The sequence below is a fragment of the Branchiostoma floridae genome, chromosome 8, assembly GCF_000003815.2.
Source record: "Branchiostoma floridae strain S238N-H82 chromosome 8, Bfl_VNyyK, whole genome shotgun sequence".
Lineage (NCBI taxonomy): Eukaryota > Metazoa > Chordata > Leptocardii > Amphioxiformes > Branchiostomatidae > Branchiostoma > Branchiostoma floridae.
The window spans coordinates 11,695,448-11,718,477 of record NC_049986.1 but is presented as its reverse complement, the minus strand read 5'-3'; the positions used below and the strand labels follow the sequence as shown (position 1 = coordinate 11,718,477).

Here is a 23,030-nt window from a genome sequence, read left to right as displayed (position 1 = left end):
TCCACCTTTAGGCTGTATATTGCTTAGGTTGCCTTTAATACATGTAACTTACTATGTGAAAAAACTCCATTCTACCAATCCTTAGGATGAATATTCAGAAAATCTTAACTCTCATAAACTTCAAGAGAAGAGAAGTATATTTTACAAGATTTATTTCCCCATGTCATGTACAATGAAAAGTATCAAACGTATAACAACTAACTCCGTACACACATCTCCCTAGGTAAGGGAGTACTCTGTTGTTTACAGCTTCTATCGGGTTTCCTCCTGGAGTTAACAAAACATACGACTCTCCACAGGGCAGTGGTCTGATAATAAAGATAATAAAGTCAATCACTCATTAATCAGAATTTTCAATATATACTGTACTCTCAGAAGTAAAAAGTTGGTTGTGATATAATAAGTTGTGAAGTAATTGAGTAGTGAAGGTGATACAATAGCGTTCCTCTGTGGAGAGTTTTAGTCTATGCAACACTACATCAGAGAAGAGTATAGTGGTGGTATATCAAAGTCACTTGGCAACAAAATGGGCTGACCTGACTTAGTATTGTGAGAAGTATATGAAGTGGATACCAAAATAACTTATGTCTCTTCCTTTGTCAAAAAATGTCCAATAAAAACAGTCAAACAAAACACCTCTTGTAAGAAATAAGCAACGGAAATATATGTTAAAGATGACTAAAAGGGTAGGTTAAAAACAGTACCATACATAAGACTAAATTCAAAAATTATACATACAAACTCCCACCAAATTCCAGTGGCTAGCATATACATGGTGCAAATAGTCTGCACCAGCTTATGCAGGCACTCTCTACAGAATAGGCAGCTATGGACAAGAACTACTGCTACATTTTATAATACTAGTGCAGCTAATACTGGTAGGTCCATGTGGTGGCGATACACTTGGTTTGAAAGTCTAGGCACTTGGCGAGGCAACTACACTGCACACTATGTTCTCCTTTACATACAGCGTCATGATCTTAGCCTTATTGCTTAGCCAGGTTACCGTTAAATACTAGCACCCATGAATGCATATAACCTTATCAAGATATATACTGGATAGAAAGGTGGCAGACATTCCCAAATACACACTAAAAGAAACTCATCCATAATAATGTTGTCCAAAGTTTAAGTTCTAGTCTACCTATGCGATAGCTGCCACCTCTTCTTATATATTTACATGATTAGCCCATCCCACAAGAATGGATATCAGTTCTACATGTTTGTTCTAAATACTGGATTCACTTATGAACGATTCCAATATCAGAAGGTTATCCTATAAGTACATTCGCAAAGATGCTAGAGGCTGCCCCCCTCCCACCCTTGTTTCAGGAACAGGAATACTGCTGCATATAATATGTAAACCCTGAAGATCACAGATTGTGCTATTCAAAATAAGGATCTTAAGTGAATATATGTTTATCCTCTTTTTCCCTAGAATGATACCAATTTGCTGAATTAGGACTGGCAGCCCGACCAAATATGGGAAGCCACAGCTACCATATAAGGAGGCATAACAGATCACTGCAGTAACACATCTTTAGTATCAACAATCACATTGCTTCCTTTAGTATGTAACAAGGATTTTGTCAGTATTTTACTTTAATAGTGGATTTCTAAGTTGATTTGAGGTTCTTGAAATACAATAGAGTTCCTGTAACTGCACCATGTGGCCAGTTTGCATATGATATAGAAAAGGATAACTGCTGTATGGGTATGTAATAGTTGTCGGCATTTGAAAGGTTTGGGCGAAGTATCACTGTAAAAGCCACAGAAACCAGATGGGCTTGAGCTCAGTTCTCATGAAAAACACTTGGGGGAGACCATAGTGACATCTACAGTAATAAGAGAAAAGGTTTTCATTGTCAGAATAGAATTTACAGACAGATATTTTGCTTTGAAATACACAAACAATGTAGCTTTAGTTGCAGATAATTTATTGGCTACTTGATGTTGGCCACAGTGATATCCCCCCAAACCTGACCAACACTGACTCATTGTTACAATCACTTCCACTTCAGGATAAATACACCCTCAGCTACAACAGGAGACACGAGGCATTCCCTGGGCAAGTTGTCCATTTCTTGGGCAGAAAACTTGAAGATGAAAAAGACATATTCCTTCATATGTTTGTACAATGGTAACGACTGTTAGGTGTGTTGAAGTGAGAGGGAATGCATCATGTCTCCAATACGAGCACCAATGGAATATTCCCTGATGGAGGCTTTACGTGTCCTCCAGACCCTCCTGTTTAAAGCAGCCATCGGGAAGCGAGCGGCTGATGTCCTCCAGATTGGCCACTTCTTTCTTCAGGGTGTCTAACTCGGCCTCGAAGTTGGTGACGGTGTTTTCCTGTTCTGTCATGAGTCGTTGGATGTTGAGGATGAGTTGGTTGATCCGTAGTGCGTCCAGCTCGGCCTTTAGGTCGTCATACTCCTTCTGTAGTTCTGTCAGTTTGCCTGCATCAGGGGGGTCAATTTGATCTGGAAGTAAAAGGCAAGACGTTAGTTCACTATTGACACTCCTGCTGCAAGTCCATAGGCACAATCTATCAGGGACCATATGCTTTTACTTGACGAAGATTTTACATGCAGTGGCAGGCTTAAAATATCTGTTTAAGTTGATGATTATCCAGGGCTCTAGCCAGCTCGAAATTTTTTTCCTTCAGCCAGTTCCCATTGTAGCGAAAACACTATTCAAGGAATTAGAGAGACTGAACTGAGACCTTGAAAAACGGGTTTTAATGAGCTTATCGTATGCGAAAGGGCACCGACACATATTGTCAACAATCATAACAATAGCAAAACAAACAATGTGTGGTTTTTACGGCCGTGGACAAGCCGCCTGTAGCTTCCACCAAGAATTTTTGTCCGTCAAGGTTGACGGATTGTTTTTAAAATTTTTCCATCACACGCAGCAAATTTCCGTCAATTGACGGAAAACCGGACACTGGCTAGAGCCCTTTGATTATCAACCAACATTTCTAACAGTGCATTCAGTGGTTTTGTTCCGCACAAAAGGCAACATGATTACACATGCAAGCAAACTGGCTTGAACCACATAGTGAGAAAACAAGTTACCACCCAAACATAAACTACAATCATGCTTGAGTGGATTCTTCCTACACAATCTTCTATAAATGGTATAAAACACAGTAGCCATTGTGCCTTTCTATGCCCAGCTGTTGTTGATGGACAGAGAAGGGCAGAAAGACAACCTCTCTACAACAAAACTCCAAACAACAAGAATTCATGCTCTCACAGCAAAACAGTCAAGACATGTAAGCAGGCAAGTTAACTACTGTTGGTTGAATGTGAGGATGTACCTCACACCATTACCCACAAACATGCAGCACTCAGATGTACAACTTTCAACACCCGGAGATGATTGTTGGTCAACAACAAAATTGTAACAATGTGAGAGAACATAGGCAAGCAGCATGATTCCATATGAGTGGGTCTCTTCTACAGCACACAGGTTACAGAAAGCATCACAATACAGCAGCAGAGGCAGGAATGTCGTCAGGGGAGACCATCCATGGGTTCTCAAGACACTTCTTACAGATCAACTGGACAGTACTGTCACTTGTCAGGTCATATCTGTTTTGGAATATACTTTACAATGTACATAGAACTTCCTTTACAATGTTTTTTGTACAAGTATCACTTTAAGCTAGGGCATACTGTAAATGCATCTAATTTCACAGGGATTAAATTTCGTGGTAGCAGGAGAAAGGACTTTTCGTGGTGGTTTTATGTTCGCAGTAGCACCATGCACTGTAGTCTCTTACTGCCAAGGACAAATGTTTGTGGTGGTTTTAAGTTCCCAGTGAAGTGGTCACCGCGAAAACCGTGAACATTTAACCACCGCGAAAGGTTCTGCATTTACAGTACCCATAACTACTTGTGTCTAAACATCACTAACATCATGATTGTCACTGCTGTCTTGAGTTACATTTTTACACTGAAAGTTACCAACAACTGAGTGTCTGAATTGCAGAACCCAGGAGAGCCTCCAGCACAGGACTCCAACACCCCATACCTCTACAGCTGTTCTATCTTCTGTGGTCTGAAACATCCGTCGGGGAGGGAACGCAGAATCTCTTCTAGATTTCGGATCTCGGACATGACGTCCCCGCGTAAGGTTTCGTAATACGCAAGCAGGCGCCCCTGGGCGCGGGCGTCGATCCTCAGGTTGTTAATGATGGCATTGATGGCGTCTGGATCCAGCTCGCCCTTGATTCTGTCGTACTCTGCCTGGACGGCACGCAGACGACCCTCATCCACACCGCCACCGCCGCTAAACCTGTCTGTAGTACAGCCAACACACACCAGCTCACATGTCTGTTGGAACTTTGGGTACCAAACAGTGGGTCTTCAAGCAGGCAAACCACAAAATGTACCTCACTGTTGATCCAAACCTACTTATCATATCTTCAATTTTTTCTTTGCCCAAGAAAATCAACATTATTAATTCACAAAATATGATCCTATCAGTAGGTTTGGACCAACATTTCTGTTCATGAGGCTGGTCAATTCCTGAAATGGTTTGAGATGGTGACTCATGGGATGTAAGGGGGAGGGGGGCATCCAACGTCATCACTGATCCTGGAACTGCATCGACATTGACTCAACCAGTGGGGGAATCGAAGGCAGGGGCATCCAAACATAAACACAGGCACTAATCCACTAGGAAAATGGCTGGCCACACCATCAGAAGCATGCTACTGCAAGCAGGCAAACCATCGGCACTAGTCAAGCTATCTTCACTCCAAGCAAGATTAGAGATCTCACCATATCGCAAAGACAGACAGGTCAAGCTGTTAGACACATTAACATCAACAACTGTCCAATGACATCTCCAACTATGTGAACCTTACGAATAGACACATAGTTGCAGGAAGTAAACAAGCAATGGCATGCTGAAAAGCCATGCCATTTAAGTAGTTTATGTTGTTAGTAGACGTTTTAACATACACATGTAGCAGTGAGGATAAAGTAGAAATAAGCATTCCAGTGTTTTGTGCACAATAGATACACGTAGATGCAAGACTTTCCACAAGTCCATTCAAGATAGAGAAGCCACACAGGAAGCAGTTAATAGCAGTAAGAAGTTGTGAGGTTAGTTCAAATCCAAATGTACATTCATGATAAGCACACAGATACTGAAGTAGATTCTACATTTTAAGAGGAAAGAAAAAGTCCATGCAGGGTATGGGTTCAACTTAAGTCTGACCAAAAAAAGGAAGGTATGGGGGCCATAGTGGGACTGAAAAAAAAGGGAGTGTATGGTGAACCACAGTGTGACTGAAAAAAGGAAAGAGAGTAAAATGCACAGCTTTGATCTCTGTGCATATTTATGAAGAGATGGAGTAAGACAGAGCCTGATCTTGGAGGCTGGAAGAGAGGAAAACATGATGAGATGTTTGACATGATGATAGACATGAGAGAGGTAACGGACAAGAAAAAATATCATACATGTATGACAGAGAAATAAAAACCTGTTGTGCTGTAAATAAATACTAGTGTAGGTAATAAATCTCCATACAGTTGCCATTACACCATTTGCTCTGGCAGTTGTAGGTTGAAACGACAGTGCCAAATAAAGGTCTTACAGTCGTTACTAATGAAAGACATCCTTTGGTCATATGTTGATTTTTCCACAGTAGGAACTTCACAGACTGTAACTCATGATCTCAGTAGAAGCAGCTATGAAACAAGACCAGCCAGCTTTTATCAAAAGAAAAGGCACTTCCTAAGACTAACCATCTTGTCACAATGTACAACATTATGATTTAAAAAATCATTGATAGGGCAAACAAAGCATAGTGTTGATATCATATGCATTATGAGGAGAAACCATTAACAAAAGCCTGTGAAGTGTACAGGTAACTTGATGGTTCAGTTGTAAGTGTGGCAGTGTACATACCCAGTTGCTCCAGAATCTTGTTGACTCTGTCCAGTGTACCCTGCACCTTGGCCATGGCCACATCTGCTTTCCTCTGGGCATCGTTAGCAGCATCCATGGCCTGGGAGGGAGAGAGAAGACATCAGCACTGCCCCATGATGGAAGATTTGAACCACAAAGTTGATATTACATTTGTATACTTGAGAACAAAATTAAATGTAAATTACATATCCAACCTGTTTTTAGTATATTTACATGCTACCATCAGACAGAGGCTGGAATGTATATCAGAAAGCATATCAAAAACCCAAATCATCATCACTTCATCTGATGTCTTAATTGGAGAAACATCCCTGTCATCATTTCTCAAGACTTCAAATAACAAAAAGAGGTTCCTTACAGCATTGACTCTTGTCTCATCGTCGTCGGCCTGTCTCTTCTTCTGGTTGAAGGTGTTCTCGGCGCTGTCCACGTCTCCTTTGAGCTCATCTGCGTTGTTGTTGACGGCCGTGGCCTGGTCGTAGATCGTGGCAGCATCTTCCTTAACCTGTTTGGCATCCTGAGTAATATATGCAAGTATACATTGTCAGATAAAAAGTTACCACAAAATACAGATATATGTACAGACTTCAGTTTGAAGATAGAGTGCCCGTAATGTAATAGTAACATTATTTGATTAAAATTTGTCGTCCTCTTCTCTTGACGTTAGAGGAGTGACTCTAGAAGCCACAGAGGTCTTCCTCTGCCTAGCATGTCCAAAAATGTCTTGAGTCCAATAGGTGTGAGAACTCCCATCTTCAGTTGGGTTGCAATTACTTCAAAATTTGTCATTGCCCACTTAAATTCTTTAACTTGGGGAGAAGGAGAAAAAAATAACTCATTCTTCTATTTGTGTTGAAAAGGAAAATTCTGCACAATCCGAGTATACCAGCCCACTTACAGCAGCAGCTCCCTCGGCTATCTGTTTGGCCTGCTCGGCAGTTTTCTTGGCCGTCCTTGCATCGCTGTCAGCCGACCCCAGGGCAGCCTCGGCCTGGTCTGTGGTGCTGACGGCCTCGTCGATGATCCTCCTGATCTCAGCCTCCTTACCCAGGGCCTCGTCAGCCTTGGCTTTACTCTCCTGCACCTTGGCTTCAAAGTCTAAGGAGAAAATAAGAGAAATGATTCTATGATGATGTCAAGTTTGTGTCTCAAATACTGGACTATATTAGACACACGTCATGACACAGTTAGGTGCTTGTTTTTAATCAAAACTTATGTAGTGTAATGGTCAGGTTAAGGGTTACTTGTCTAGGGACAGTACAATATATATGTGGGGGTAGAAATTAACAACACCACTGATGACAAGAACAAAAAGTGACTTATACGAAACTGAAATGGGAAGCTTTTGTTTGGCATTTTGTTTAAAACATGGCAAAGTTTCCACCCATGTGTCAAATGTTCAAGGCTAGGACAAGTTGTCCCACTCACTGCTGAGGTACTCCAGAGTTTTCTGAGCCTCTCCCAGCGTCTCCCGACCCTTCTCCTCAGCCTGCTCTGCCTTGTCATTAGCAGCATCAGCACGGGCCAGCAACTGGTCGATTACCTGGTCATGGGGGGAAGCAAAACACATGTTCAATATTCTATAATCTTCAGCTGACAACAAAAAAGATGCTACACCACATTATAAGGGATGTAACAACAAAGTACAGTATGCCAAAGTAGCTCTGGGTTATAAACCCATGATTCAGTTCTAGCTGAAATAGTCCTATCACGAGCATCTACTTTAGAAACCACCTTGTAGTAAAACTTAATCTTGACTCATGACAAAAACCTTACATTGTAGACTAGAATTACATGTAGGCTTGGGATGAGAACAGGAAAGCAGTCCCATTGCATATGTGTTGGGGGGGTTTATTGAATAAAAGTAGATTTTTTTTTGGATAATGATGCGAATGACACTGTACTCACATCCTGTTTATCCTGGGCATCCTTCAGCAGCTGTTCAGCTGCATCATAGTTGTCGTTGATGTCGTTGACAGTCTGCCTGTTGTCTGCCTCCAGCTTGGCCAGGTCGGGCAGCAGCGAGTTCTCCGCCTCGTCCTTAATGGCGGCCGTCTGGCGCTTCAGGTCATCCACGTCGATGTTGGGCTGACGGGCCTGAGCGTTGGCGAGGATCTTGGTGGCACGGTCGGCGCTGGCTTCTGCGTTGGCGAGAGCATCGGCCGCCTCCCGGTTCACCTTGTCCAGCTGTTCTTCTGCATCTTGCAGCCTGTGATACAAGACGGGTTTCTCTGGTTAGAAATGTTCAAGAAATACTTAACACAAAACAACTACATCAGGAATACAGTCAGGAAATTTGCCTACATTTCCATAAAAGTTACTATTCATGACAACATACATTACTACTTTTAAAAGGTAGTTACAATAGATAAGTCCTATCACAACTTCTTATAGTTCCAAGTTGAGAATGTATCACTCACTTCCTCTCCAGGTCAGGTATTCTCTTGTTGGCGATGTCCCCTTGTCCAGCCAGAGCGTCCCTGACAGCCTTCAGGGCATCCTTGGAGGTCTGCAGAGCCTGGTTGGCAGTGTCCTCAATAGCCTGGGCATCCTCAGTTTGACTGGGGACGAAGACAGATAATTAATAAAATCAACAGTGAAACAGAAATTCATACTGAACCCATTAGGAAACAGAAACAGGGAAAAGATATTCCTTAGGCCACAAAATAGACACAATAAACATTGTCAATTAAAGGGACAAAACATGGTATCACAGCCAACAAGGCATTTATTCCTGTATTCAAGACATGTAGTACAAGTGACACTAGTGTGGTAGACTGTCATCATTAACAAGATTGCTAACTTCCATATTGTGCAACTTTTGCAACTATCCAACTGGATGTCATACATAAAATTTACTTGCTGTGGCCTTATGACTGAAAAAGAATTGCATTAGTGTAGAGCAGACAACTTACTCGTTTGCCAGTGCCTTGGCCTGCTCTGCCAGCTCCTGCATCTCCCTGGAGCCCTGGCCAAAGTTAGCTGCTGCCTGCTCGGCTTCATCCAGAGCTTGTTTACCCTGGTAAGGTGGTGGTAGGGAAGAAATTCATGGTTGAAGATACTTAAGTTTTCACCATGATCATCAGCCGAAATTCTATGAAGAAAAGTGCAACTAGCACAATAGTACCCATGTCTCAAAAACATATGTTACTACTGATAGTAGTAATTCTCCATCCAAAAGCTATTTTTGGTACCACCATAAGGTCTACAGGAAAATGAGAACCTCTATCAAAGTATGCTCAACAACACACACTCATATTGGAGTCCAATGATTAAAGTGTCAATGAAAAAGCTCCAGAAAACTATACACACCTCATTGCCCAGGTAGTTGTTTGCCTCCCTCAGTTTGTCCTGGATACGTCGGATAGTCTCGTCAGCATCCTGCACCTTGACCTTGGCATCGTTGGTGGTGGCCTGGGCGTTGTTCTTGGCCTTCTCAATCTCGTTGACCTTGTCACGTAGAGCATCCAGGGCTTCGCGGAGAGAATCAGCATTGATGCCAGCGCCTCCTATTGTTGGCAAAAGGAAATGCAACTGTCAACACCATGGAAACATTGTAAAGAGAAGGTGCAATGAAACAAAAACATATGAGCAACAGAGCAACCATACCAACAAATGAAGTGACCACACCCTGTGTAAAATTTTCGTTTTTATCATTCTCATGTTAATCCATTCAGGTTCAAATTTTCACTTGTCCTGTAACGTTATGTTGTATGACCTTGACGTACCAGCTGCTTTGCGTGCCTCGTTCAGAAGATCCTTGGCCAGTTCCTCCACCTGCTTCAGCCGCTCCTCAAACTTCTGGTCGTTGATGAGGTCAGGGTTCACCCCAACATTGTTGATGAGGTCACGCAGCTGGCGAAGTTTCTCGCGATGATCGTCCACTTTGTCCTGAACCAGGCCATAGCAAGCTGGACACTCTGCACAGATAAATTGAAAGTACACATTGACATATGAGTTATAGCAAAAGCGTGCCTGCAAAGTCATTAAGTATAAGAAGAGGTAGCTAGAAAGAAAGGGTTAGAAATGTACATGAAAAAAGAAAGAAGAGAAAGGGAAAGATAAGTTCAAAGAATCAGATAAGAATGAACTAGAAAAAGTTTGAAGTGATGATTGCTAATTCATTTGAGAGGAAGAAAGTCTTTCAGCTCTCATATATATCTCAGGTACTCAGAAGACTTTTCGCTTACAGCATTTCATCCTCTCATGGGGTGCTACAGGTTGAGTAAGAAACACACACGATACCACACAATAACAGGGCCATAGAGTTAAAATATGGGGAACCAAAAGGCCATAATAATGCAAATTAAGAGTATGCTTCAGTGGAATTAAATCATCAAAAGGGACAATCATAATATGGAATGATTATACTTCACTCCACAAAAAAAGCAAGAATTCAAGGTGTTCATTATTTATAAAAGTGCACAGCGATATGGGGACATGGTTAGGGGCTCTGGTAGGGGCACCACCCTGCAAGTCAAAGCAGAAGTGAAGGATGCTCAAAGAAATGTGAAAATACAGGTCAAGCAAAGCAACTTGAGATGCTTTGCTTAACTCCATCATTTAGAATTTGCATTCTTTGGTTGGATATTTCTTTTGAAGTTGAAATATGAAGAATTTTTGAACACCCTTCAAGTTATTGCAGACAGCAGGGAACAGTGACCAAATGGACAAACCTCGAGTACGGTATCTCCGGGCTAAAAGGAAAAATACATCAGAAAAAAAAGAGGAAACACAGTTAAAAACAGACATGAACAATACTCTTCAATCACCTTTTTTTTCTCAAGCTAAAGGCATTAATTACTCTGCTCTAAAGGCAGAGTAACAAATGTCTCTAACTTGCCTATCTTGCATGTATGTTGATACTACAAAGAGAAAGTGAAAACATACCGATGCAACCACGAGCTACATCGTAGTAGTTCTCCTTACAAGCATCACACTTGTCTCCGACCACACCCTCCCTGCATGGGCAGCTTCCGAACTCATCACACTGGAGGCTGAGGGAGCCGCGAGGGTCACAGTCACAGGCTGGGGAGGGCAACAAATCAGTGTCAGAACTAAATCAAAACCTCCAACAGGAAACATAGATTCGAGTAAGTTTATGAAGCTTAGACATCCAGGTAAGCGATATTCAAATCTCCGTTTTTATTCAGTTGTAGAGATTGAATTTGTATTTGAAAATTTGAAGAAGTCAGTAAGTCTAGATTTGGGGATTTCTCAACTTTCAAGGTCAATATCAATTTTCTTTTTAGTTTTTGTGACATTCCTCAATCAACAGCAGTCAGGGTAAGAAAAACTCATTTTGTAAAAATCCTCATTTTGCAAATAGATTATCTTACATATGACTAACATTTACATTCTGAATTTACAGAAGAGCATTTCCAAAAAGAAAAATACATAATGGCTGCATAAACCCCTTAATTGAGTAGAAAAACTCACCGGTACAGCCAGAAGTTGAGAATCCGTAGTGGTTGGCCAGGCACTTCTCACAGCGCCGCCCGCCCACTCCTGGTTTACACTGGCACTGCCCACTGTTGAGCTCACAGCTGGTGTCCAGCGAACCAGTGGTGTCACAGTCGCACACCTCACAGCCTGATCCACTGTTGATGTTCCAGTAACCATCCACACAACGGTCACATTGTCTGGGGACAACAGGAAACAGTAGGTCAGAGATACAGGCTTTAAACAAAAAATTTCATGTTGTAACTCCAAATGGTCACTTCTCCTTTACCCTGCAACCTAATATCTTAACCAATAGAGAATTGGCAGTCAAATGTATACTTTGGTGTACTAAAGGATAAGGTTTTCAAAGAAACTACAAATTTCGCACCATCAACAAAAATTCGAAGTCAAATATATCTATAACAGCATAAGTTTATCTGTACTGGTAGGTAACATACACACTTACCTGTAAAAGTAAAAAGTTTATTTTAACACAAACAATCAGCGCACCAAATGATTGTCATCCTGCTATTTCTGGATACATGCTGATGTCACCTGTCACCTGTCTGTTAGGTCATGTGATCTACATGTAGGTGATTGCTTATTTGAATTTCAAAGGAGGCCACAGTAGGACTGCAGTACATTGTATATACGCAGAACAGTTTGAAGTAGCTACAAGTTTATAAGACTGTCACACAGTGCTGAATAAAGCATGTCACTCACAGGCCCACCACGTTGGAGAGACAGGGGCACTGTCCTGTGTTCTGGTCACACTCTCCTCCAGCCTGGGTGCCAAACTGGTAACAGTTGCATGCTGGGACAGACAAAAAGGATGAGTCAACTAACTGTAAATACAGTCAAGTCCAAACAATGAATTAACATGAAAAATTACCCACACATTCTAAAGCTTATTCTGTTGTCAACATGTATTTGGGATTATCCTTAAGCCTTTAACGTACAACTTGCTGTGGCAGTGATGAACCTCTGTCGCTTGGTGTTCACAATAGCAAGTACCTATACTACTAATACGGAGTACTTACATGTCTTTTATTACTTTGCTAACCTCTGACCCTTTATGACCACTGGGAGTGGTGCTTAACCTGTTTGTCCAGTTAGATCTGAGTGAGAGATTCTGATCAGTACAATACTGTATGCAAATTGCCTGTGGGATTTTAACCAAGAATGTTGGCTGCCCAGCTGTTAAACTCCATGCAGCCATCAGTAAGCATATAAAAAGGCAATATGAAGACATTTGAATAAAAAGCACCACTCAAACGTTCAACTGGCTGTCCTGCCATAGTAGAATGTACCCCCAATATCCTAAGACTGGCATTCACGAAAACCAATAGTTCCATACTGCAAAAGCTTATCACACCATTCAGCTTTGCAGATTAGTTTCTTCTTTTAAAGTCACCACCTAAGGCAACGGGCTGTTTCTAAGACAAGTAAAACACTGCTTTCTTCCAGTATGACCTCTGGCCTGAAAACCAATTAGACATTGGTCCCCCAAGCTTGTAGACCATCTGTAAAAACTAATTTCTTTACAATATATGTACCAGCAATTGAGAATTCTGGAGATAAACAAAACAAATTAGGATCAGAGCTCACTGAAAAACAAAAGGCAAGATCTTGTTTTGTTCATGTTTGGCTCAACATTTTTTATCCACAATTTAACAACACTGAAAACAGTCGTCCCCCATTGTGCCCGACATACATGTAATTGATGGGAATAAAAGCCCACCAATTACAAAGTACCTCCAGGCAGCGATATCTTACACCCCAGTTCACAGACATCATTTAACCAGGCGTATATGTTCTTTTTCCTCAAAGTTATACGCACATCCATGGCCACATCAGCCAAGAAATCAAAACTGCAAAGTATACATAGAACTTGTATTTTTGTATTTTTTAAGACCGAGTAAACTTTAATGCTGCACTCAAAATTTCAAATCAATAAGCCCCTAGGCACTCTATGTTGGTTTGGTAATTTCTTTCTTCTTCTTCACATATCTGAGAAAATCACTGTCTGCCAAATGAGGATTGTTCAAAATCTTCTAATCTACTAAGTGATATCCAAAACTATAGATATAGAGCTCCACAATGATTACATGTTGATTCCATAAGCACAAGTGAAGGACAATTTGCAGTTTGAAATAGCTTAGATGATAAGGGTACAAAGGACAGGAAGTGATGTCTGGAAGTGACGTTCTTCAACAGACAATATTATCCCAACATTGCTGGAAACCATTGGAAAACAAGACTCCATAGACCTGTATTAAAGGAAGCTCCCATTTTTGTGATGTGCGAGTGAGTGACAAAACACCTGGACCAGTTAATGATGGCGCCGCCATTCTTCATCCAGATACTGCTGCTAGCCTGGGGCAACTGTTTCACAATCATCTTTCCAACAAGAGGAATGCATCTTTCTTTCAACTCTCTCAATATTTAGGAAAGCTACTCAAATTGCAAAACCTAGAAACTCAATTTTCTATCTAAAGGTAATCTTGCATTCTTAGGCTTTTCTATTAAATCAAAATAGTCCATTCAATCAAATTGGTGACCATTTATCTAAAATGGGTACACCAATTAAAGAGGAATGCTTCTGAAGACAAAATCCACATGCTTTCATAGTTTTCCACAGCACCAACAATGTAACTAGCAACTTTACTAAATCTCCAGCAACAAAACAACTTGTATCATGACTGTAATGAAGCAGACTCTCTTGTGGCATTACATATGGCCAAGTTTTCAAATGAGACGGCAACATAAACAATTGAACTATTCGTGTTTGATTAACAATGGCAGCAACTACTTTGTTCAATACATCAAGCTGACTCCTCAAAACCAAAGATCTTACACACTTAACAGTTTTATCATGTTTGAAAAAATGACGTTCGCTCTTTTGCACAGAGTTTTGAACAAGCCAATATCAAGGCAGCATTGTTAGCCCTTCATACAGGCAGTATTCACAGAAACACAGGGAGATGTGCATGACTAAACATGTGATATTCCTGCTGCAACACTTCTAAACATCTTATTAAAAATGACTTTCCCTTTCCCCTTTTGGAGCCCTTTTCAATGTAACTGCCTTCCTGAAGTAGTTAAGGAAACAGAAGAGGTGATAGTCAACTCTCTAGCTACATCAACCATTAGATAAAACACTTCCATCTACTGAGGGATGGCATTCACGGCAACACAACTCACCTTTAGGTACGACAGCTGCCTCTACATCTGCTGGTAAATCTGGTAAGTCTAAACTATCAGTGAGCCAACTCAGATCAAAGTCTACATAGCCCTGACCAAGGCTAAGAGAACTCAGCACAGAGAGCACAAAGAGGAGCACTTCCTTCCGTGCCATGCCTGATGCCTGTTCATCAGCAAGACCAGCCCGGGCAGAAATAATAAGGGAAATTGTTCTGAAAGAACTGACTTGCCGGCGGGCAGGCTTGACCTACCTGCGCACTCCCCTTTCTGTAGTAACCACGCAACTACCCCGATTAAGGCGTACAGGTGGCAGCGGGGTGCAACCATGTTGGCAAAGTGAGGTGGAGGAACTAGGCATTAACCACAGAGCTGTAACAACTGCCTTGGGCACTTCACACTGCTGACAATCCTACCAAAAACCTGTCTGGCTACTTTGCAAAACGATATAACAAGCATGGTAGCTTTTCTTCACTTTTGGCAGCTAAAACAAAATGTTTCCCCCCCTTTTTGCTTGCAACCAGCTTATTGTTGTGGAAATGTTTAGCTGAAGCTAATGTGGCTAACACTGAGAAGATAAACAACCTAACCACCAATTATGTCCCCTTTCATCAGCCTGAAATGGTATCTCCCAAATCGCCCATAATAGCGCCTGTATTGTAGAAGACATAATGAAGTTAAGTAGGGTGGTGGGGGCATAGACTTCTGCGCACAGACTTACGTTTGCATGGAGGCTTGGGGAAAGATGTGGCGTCGCCGTAGTAGCCGGGAAGGCAGCGTTCGCAGGCCGTTCCCGTCGTGAAGTACACGCACTTCAAACACTCGCCAGTGATTCTGCGGGGAGGAACATGTACAGGTGAGTGAAAGTGTAAAGTATGCAGGCCTCAGGTGTTGGGAGGGCAGGTATGTTATGTTGACACCTGAGCTGACATTAAGACTTTACAACAAAGCTTCCCAACATCAGATTACCTTCCCAGACTGATGGGAGATAACAGCATTACCGGAGATTCTGTGGCAGTAAACCTTTGATGGTTTGGGGTATAATTAAGCCACTCCAGAGTAAAGTTTCAATGTGACACGTCTTAATGAGAACAGGGGAAAGGAATAGACGATATACCTGAAAATATTGTTATTACAGTATATCAACTGAGTCAACGATCAAAACCTTAGCTATAAGGGAGGGTATAACTGTTAAATGTACTTTGTAGACTCCCTTCTAAACTCTGTTGTAAAGGATGAAAAGGGCCAGGTTATCAAATTTACATGTTTTACTGCCCGACCTTCATTTTCACCATTTCATTCATTGCTAGACCTTAAATTTCAGAGTGCTGAATTTGCAACTTATTGGAGAATTGAACTTTCTTTGAAGTTTCTGTGACAGTTGAACTAGTTCTTTGGTCTATCTGAAGACAAACAGCATTAGACAGAGAGCGTCTCTGAACATCTTTTTGGAGGGAAAATTGTGAATTTGTTTTGCAATAGAAGGAGACACTGTCAGGAATCAACTGGCGAACTTGACTTACGAGTTGCAGTTTCCGACAGCGTTCTCATCAATGTTTCCGCTACAGATGCAGCGCTGGCAGGGGCGTGGCTGTCCGTACTGACCGATGGGGTCGCCATAGTAACCGTCCATACATCTCTCACAACGATCACCTGCAGACAAGGATGTTTTACAGGTGAGAAAAACTGACTACAAACTGCATGTGGTTGCAATTCACAGCAAAAGGATGCATGGATGTCAAAAATGTAAGTTTATCACACAGATTGAAGTTGCATCTAGGAAATAATTAGGTGTAGATGTGTAGACACAACAGAACATAATATAGTAGAGATTAACACATTCAAAACACCTCACTGTTGTTAGCACCTCTACTGACATCATAGAGGAACTGCTATAAAAGCTTAGCATAGTTACATTATTTGTTTTAGGTCCTCATCAGGAAGCAGCTACAAGTACTGATCTATTGTAACAATAGCATTTTGAGGATGATGATCCTAAGAAACTTGGGGAGGGTTGTTTCATTTTTAGTTTTTTGAAGGGCACATGGGATGGTTAGGTACAGTTTTCTACAACTCTGACTGCCCAACACATGGACTTACCCCCACATGGGTTACAGGGGTACTGCAGCACGGGTTCTGCACGTTCGCCCCGCGTGGGGATGTTGGTGGGGCAGGGCGGGAGGTCAGGGGGTTGAGCCTGGGCCTGGCCGGGGTACGGATCAGAGTGTTGTCGTGTCGGGCCCTTGGTCCGACTCCTTCGCCAATAAGGCTGCTGAACTGCCCCTGTAGGGCGGGGCTTTTTGGTCTGTCTCGCGGGACCCTTCACTTGGGGTGCTTGATACAGGGGCTCAGCAGCCTGGCCACTGTAAGTATGTGTGGGTCGTGTGATGCCTTTGATAGAGGGGGTCTTCTGCTGCATCAGGGGTTGCCCCCTCTTGCGCCCAGGGTTTGGATACATGGGCTGACGGGAGTGTGACCTCCCCTGAACAGTTTGTTGGCGCAGGCGTTCCACCATGCCATCATTCTGAGGCATGTCTCTCATAACTGGTGAGGCATCCATGTAATGGGGATCCTGCACATGTGTGAAATACTGTTGAGAGTTTTGGAGTCTTTTCCCTGGCTTTGGATCGCGGCCATAATTTGGACCTTGTGGCTGTGAAGCTATACTGTTTTCCTCATGATTTTCTGCTTTTTCGACAATTTGATTTTGTTCCTGTGTTTCGGATAACTCAGTTACCAGTTGTGGGCTTTCTGCATCAAGTTGCGGCTTGTCGCCACAGTTTCCTGTCTCACTATCACCTGTATTGTGTAGGTATGGCAATCAGCTTCCTTCATGGCACCTGGCTTCATGTGAACTGTGCTTGAACAGTTAACATTAGCCTGGCTACACACATGTGGGAGGGGTGATGCATTTGTGCAGAGATGAAGTGATCTCCTTAAACCAAATATCATGTGAGCTATCCCCCTAGCACAGGGGATTACCACTCACATAGAAAAACACAGAAGACAGAGAGAAAAAACATACACAAAAACAGCTTCACAAGGGCAGACTGCAGACAGACTTCAGACAGATCCACAGTAAAACACCAGAAGTACAGACAAGGATGTAAGTGTATAATCTGTAAAAGGCATGAGGCATTCCTGGAACACAGCTTCTGGCAAACTGGGATCTTCATTTCTGCATTTGTATGATCTCAAGAACAGTTACTACCGGTACTTGGTATAAGCAGAAGAATGACATACCTATGTACCCCTCAGTACAGGAGGTACAGACTACCTCCCCGTTAGGAGCGAGATCACACGGAGCCTGGTTGGGGCAGGGGCAGGGCTGACAGTCGTTGGGTGTTCCCTGGGTGGCGTCGCCATAGTAACCCTTCAGACAACGCTCGCAGTAGATTCCCTCTGTGTTGTGCTGACAGCTACATTCACCTGTACAAAGGTGAAATGATATTGGCTTGATGATATTTTCTTTATCTTTATTTTCTTATTTTCTTTACATCTTTAAAGTTAGTGGTTCTTCTTTCATCTTCTCTCTGCAATTGTACACTGCCATAATGTAGCCAGTTTTGCTAAAAATTAACTCTTAAACTTAAAACTTATTATTAACAACCTTGATGGCACCTTGCTTCATGTTAACTGTGCTTGTAGCTGGTGTGTTATGCCGAAGAGACTTTACACTGGCTATAAAGATACAGATACAAAACCTGGGCTCAAGATAATGCATTTTCAAAAGATGCTACCTTTTCCCTTTTACATCAACAGAAAACAAGGGTCCCATTGTTTGCACAACTTTGTACATGTTTTATGACAAGCTCCAATACTGCAGTAACACAAGCGTGTTGTCTGACCTGTGACGGTGTCACAGCTGGCAGAGTGGCCGTTACAGAAGCACTGTTCCACGGGAGAGAAGGGGCCCAGCTGGGGGTTCTCCTGCTTGTATCCAGGAACCACCTGTTCACAGAACTGTCCGGTCAGACCTGTGGGGGACAGGAGGAACAATCTACATGTCATATCAGGGGAATTAACTTTATCCAATCATAGCATATCCTTCTATCGAGTTTTCTACTTTTGATTAAATGGAGCTCTAAATCTCAGCAATTTGCACCTGTTACATGTTCTTTTATAATGTCCTGGAGGAAGTCATCAGATCTATTTTTCCAATCTGTGTAATGGCTGCAATAGATTTTTTTTTAAACTATGCCTTCCCTTTTACTTCCCTTTTACAGATTTAGACCTTGTTTATAATCCCAGTTCAGAAATCATGCTTTCTAAAATACAGAGCAGTGAGACTGTTGTCAACATCCTTGACTGTAGTATGATACCCAACTGACAGGTGGCATTGTTATACTGTACATAACCTCAACACAAACCAAGTTATCAAGTTCTAAATCTTGTACAAATACAACAAGTGAATGCAATGATTAAGACCATAGAGCCTAGAGCACTGACCTTCGGGACATTCGCACACCTCCACCCAGCTGGCAGCAGGCTGAGCCCCGCTCCTCACTGCTGTGTTCAGCCTCACATCGTCAAGGAAACCACGACCTGTTCAGGGAGGGGAACATAAAATCCATGACTTACACTGCGTTTTCTTCAAGAATACGATAGTAAAACTGCCGAAAATGTGTTGACGGAACAGAAAACAGGCGAGTCTGCTAACCTCTGTCAGTGTAGGTTCCACGGATCTTGACAGAAGTCAGGTTACTGAGGAGTCGGTTGAAGTCAAATGAAGTCAGCCTCTGGTTCCACCCCAGGGACGGGTCCTCATGCAGGCGGAACGAGTATCTAGGGAGGAGAAAACACGAAAACCATTAACCTCTCATTTTCTTCTTTATCAAATAGTTTAGTTTTGCTTTGCATCCACACATTTACATCAGACATATAGAAGTATATCATGATTGACTGAAAGTCAGAATAAGCTGTAGACTGTGATCACTAACATTGACTGCAGTATGATATACAACTGCCAGGTGGCGCTGTTGCATTGTATGTGATAAACTACTAGTATATAGTAGTAACCAGAACCAAGTAGTCTTACATCTTAGTGATAATTCTAAGTCTTGTACAAGCTTCTTGCTCCCGAAAGTCCTTGTGGATTACCAAAAGTATTACTTTGCTCATATGTCCATAATGACTTTCATTTCAATGAAGAAGAACATCTTTGGAACTGGCATTCCAAAACCCCATGTGCCTTGCTTACAATGTATGTTTCAACCTTCCCAAACACAAGAAGTTTAAACCTACTCCTGGTTGACCCTCCTGGGCATGGGGTTCTGTTGGGCAGTCATGGCCGCGGACAGGCGGATCCCGTTCCCCTCCAGCACGATGTCTTCTGCTGACAGGCGCACGTCCTCGGGGTCCACACGAAGCTTGAAGGTCAGAGTCTGGCCGTAGCTCAGGCGCTGATTTCCAAGGTACTCAGCTGAAACAAAGAAAATGATGACTTAGTATGTCCAGATATCTAACCTTTGCATATGTAACGCTAGTTCACCTTTATCCGCGGGTAGCCTATATTCGTTGTTTTTAAAAACCGGGTATTCAGTGGTATTTCAATTTGAAAACAGTGTCCATCGACTTGATATACCGAAATATCCTGTTCTCTAGAACAAAGAACAACGGATAAAGGTTAGCCCCGCGGATAAAGGTGAACTAGCATTAGAGTTTTTACCTGATAAACTAAACCTTTGATTGTTCAGGGCTTAGAGATATCGCATTTAGCTTGAAGCACAAAACTTTTCACGTCTACATTCACTGCATTTCTCCTCTATGTAAAGAAATTCTTGTATAGTTGAAACTTTAATCATCACTACAGCTATATAGGTGAGGGTCTTGTTCCACTAAGCATTGCATTATGCCAGAGGGATTGATTTAGTGTTTGTTAGCATCTGAAGATGTTCTGTCCCCACCTGGTGCCACAAAGTAGATAGGTTCCTGGCTGTCAGCTGTCGCTCCCAGGTTCTCCCCCACCTGTGTCCACCTGATCTCCCTCTCATTGCCAAACCTGTCCTCACCGGTCCAGCCACGCTGACCTGGGGGAGGGGGGCAACATGGATCAACAAACCGACTAATGATGACTATTACATGTAACAATGAGATGGCTGCCGAGTCACCTTGTACTATATAACACCCTTACCAGCACCATACCAGTCAGCCACCACTTTGAATCCTTAATACAATGGTCACCACAAAAACCCTGTTGTAATTTTTACCATGGGTGAAGTCTTCTATCACTTGTCGTGTATCTAGACAAGAAACATTGCACAGGATGAGAATTTTACATCACTAGAGTCTTATTCTATATATTGCAAACACACACAAGAGGCAAGCTATAATGGAATGTTTTCTACAGCTTGCTGATAATCTGCTAGAGCCATAAAAAGATCCTCTGTCAGAGGAAAGCCTGTGGTACAAAAACATCAATATTTATGTAGACTACACATCAGCACTGCTTGTACTGCTACATAATCTGTGCCTAATAGCAAGTCTGCCACAAAAGATGATGAACCAACTCGCGCATCTAGGTGCCAGCGTTTGCCACAAACCTCAAAGCCTTTCCTCCACTGTGCCAGAAAAGGTTCCTCTACCTACTTTAACCTTTGTGGCACAGTGGGCTTACCATGGGTGAAGGTACTGAACCTGGGCCCGTACTGGTACCTGGGAGCTAGCAGGGTCAGGGAGAGGGGTCATTAGGTCAGGTGTCAAAGGTCATGACTTTGGGGAAACTTGATATACTTTTATTTAGTTCTGCATTGAATTAATGATTTGAACTTCATTTTTTAATCATCTGAGATATAACTAAGTTGGCAGAGAACAATTTCTAAGAAATTAAACACACGTCAAAGAGAATCAATACAAAAGAAGTCATTTCCTTAAAATTTCTACTTCTATAATGACTTATACATAAATATCATTTTGGTGAATGAAAAGGATTTAAGCAAAGCAAACACATGCATGTGTACCTGCAAGGATACCAATGCATAATCTGCCTAACTGCTTTAAACCTGCCACAATACCACAGGCATTTTACCTAACTACATGATAGGCAAGCTTTTATCCTTTGTAATGCCTACTGATACACATTGTGAATCATGAAATCACTTGTAGATTGATGCTTTATAGCCTAAGCAATCTGGTCTAAACTAGTAGTGAAGTGAAAGCCTTTTGAAGTATGCAGCCACATCTGTTTCTTTTGCCTTTTTAATGACTAATCTATTCCAATCTATTGTCTTTAAAGATGCAACGTCAGTATGAAATTTTTAGCGCAGCCTTCTACTAATTGCCTGCTATAAAACATTTAGTCAGGGTTAAGAGATGGCGGTATTTAGAAGCATTTATGTTCCTGAGGCTATGGAGCTGTTGAATTGTGGGCAAAACTGGACATACAAGATGCACCAATAGAATGGTCAGCAAGCGGGCAGGCCAAACGGCCGGGGCAGAGGCAAGGCCCTGACTGCGCACCTGGTTAAAATACATTAAACACAAGCATTATAATCCAACATGCCGCCAAGCACAGGTTCTTCTGAAATACCTGTTTTGTGTAGACTGAGGGGGATATTTGTTTTGTACCAATTATGTCAATGGGCATGACAGCCTTCTAGTTTCTCCACTGTTACATTTGAAACTATTTTAGACAATCTCAATGACTCCTATAATCAAAATTATAAAGGGTAGTTCAGAAAACAGTTACACTCTTTTGGTTGTTTTACACTACATCATTGACTAACTCCACACGAAAGATATAGAGCTAGGACTCTCCCCACCGGTGCCTGAGACTCACCTGTAGTGAAGGGTGTACTGATGACCGAGGCTGCGTATCCCGAGGCCACGGCACACTTGGCAGAGTGGCCGTAACAGAAGCAGGAGATACAGCCAGAAGGGTTGGTGGAGTCCAGATTGAAGTAACCAGGCTTACACCTACAGTGGTGCAAAACATGTCAGAAATTCAGAATGGTAGAAAAATTTGCAGGCCAAACAGTATACATCTTATGACAAATATCTATACAAACAATATTCATGATCCATTTCTCTGTGATTGATTTTGGCAGAGGATCTTTAGAATAAGGCATAATAATCTTTTTCTAAAAAGACCTTGCTTGATTACCCATGACAAGAAATATGCTTGAAACTTAAACGATTGCTAAACTATGACCCACCTGTCACAGCGAGGTCCCTCCACATTCTGCTTACACTGGCACTGTCCCGTCACCTGGTCACAGGCTCCAGCATTGTTCACAGTCCCAGCACTGTCGCAGGAACATTGTCTGCAAACAACAACGATAGTGGTCAGGAAGCTGCTAACACTTAAGTAACTCTACTTCTTTACTACAATACTACTTCCACCTGTTTTTCCGCTACATGGTTTGGGGCCACCTCACTACGCTTGGCCCTTAACCTCAACTGAGTGGCATGGGTCAGCCAGGCTCACCTCTCGCTTAATA

General features: G+C 42.2%; 1 protein-coding gene and 1 long non-coding RNA gene across 7 annotated transcripts in view; one reads left to right on the top strand and one right to left on the bottom strand.

The window, feature by feature from the left end:
- Positions 1-135: 135 nt before the first annotated feature.
- The window catches only part of LOC118421560 (laminin subunit gamma-1-like), a 60,143-nt gene continuing 37,248 nt past the window's right edge, over positions 136-23,030 (bottom strand). For 3 of the 6 annotated variants that reach the window (XM_035828902.1, XM_035828901.1, XM_035828907.1), the window contains 25 exons: positions 22,746-22,853; positions 22,370-22,506; positions 21,209-21,253; positions 20,499-20,621; positions 19,837-20,014; positions 19,253-19,377; positions 19,042-19,137; positions 18,441-18,569; positions 17,836-18,021; positions 16,116-16,245; positions 15,314-15,426; positions 12,115-12,205; positions 11,389-11,591; positions 10,840-10,977; positions 9,678-9,869; positions 9,262-9,458; positions 8,865-8,968; positions 8,370-8,510; positions 7,858-8,158; positions 7,378-7,492; positions 6,848-7,047; positions 6,308-6,466; positions 5,929-6,028; positions 4,042-4,309; positions 2,353-2,483 (listed from right to left, as the gene is read on the bottom strand). In XM_035828902.1, the coding sequence (XP_035684795.1) occupies positions 4,044-4,309; positions 5,929-6,028; positions 6,308-6,466; positions 6,848-7,047; positions 7,378-7,492; positions 7,858-8,158; positions 8,370-8,510; positions 8,865-8,968; positions 9,262-9,458; positions 9,678-9,869; positions 10,840-10,977; positions 11,389-11,591; positions 12,115-12,205; positions 15,314-15,426; positions 16,116-16,245; positions 17,836-18,021; positions 18,441-18,569; positions 19,042-19,137; positions 19,253-19,377; positions 19,837-20,014; positions 20,499-20,621; positions 21,209-21,253; positions 22,370-22,506; positions 22,746-22,853 (3,577 nt within the window). In that variant the 3' untranslated portion in view covers positions 2,353-2,483; positions 4,042-4,043. Of the gene's footprint in view, positions 2,484-4,041; positions 4,310-5,928; positions 6,029-6,307; positions 6,467-6,847; positions 7,048-7,377; positions 7,493-7,857; positions 8,159-8,369; positions 8,511-8,864; positions 8,969-9,261; positions 9,459-9,677; positions 9,870-10,839; positions 10,978-11,388; positions 11,592-12,114; positions 12,206-15,313; positions 15,427-16,115; positions 16,246-17,835; positions 18,022-18,440; positions 18,570-19,041; positions 19,138-19,252; positions 19,378-19,836; positions 20,015-20,498; positions 20,622-20,801; positions 20,835-21,208; positions 21,254-22,369; positions 22,507-22,745; positions 22,854-23,030 lie in introns of all 6 variants that reach the window. The other 3 variants (XM_035828904.1, XM_035828903.1, XM_035828905.1) reach the window with 3 other exon arrangements.
- The window catches only part of LOC118421562, a 44,411-nt gene continuing 36,691 nt past the window's right edge, over positions 15,311-23,030 (top strand). Inside the window, exons 1-2 of the long non-coding RNA XR_004831850.1 lie at positions 15,311-15,448; positions 16,161-16,268. This is a non-coding gene — a long non-coding RNA (uncharacterized LOC118421562). The remainder of the gene's footprint in view (positions 15,449-16,160; positions 16,269-23,030) is intronic.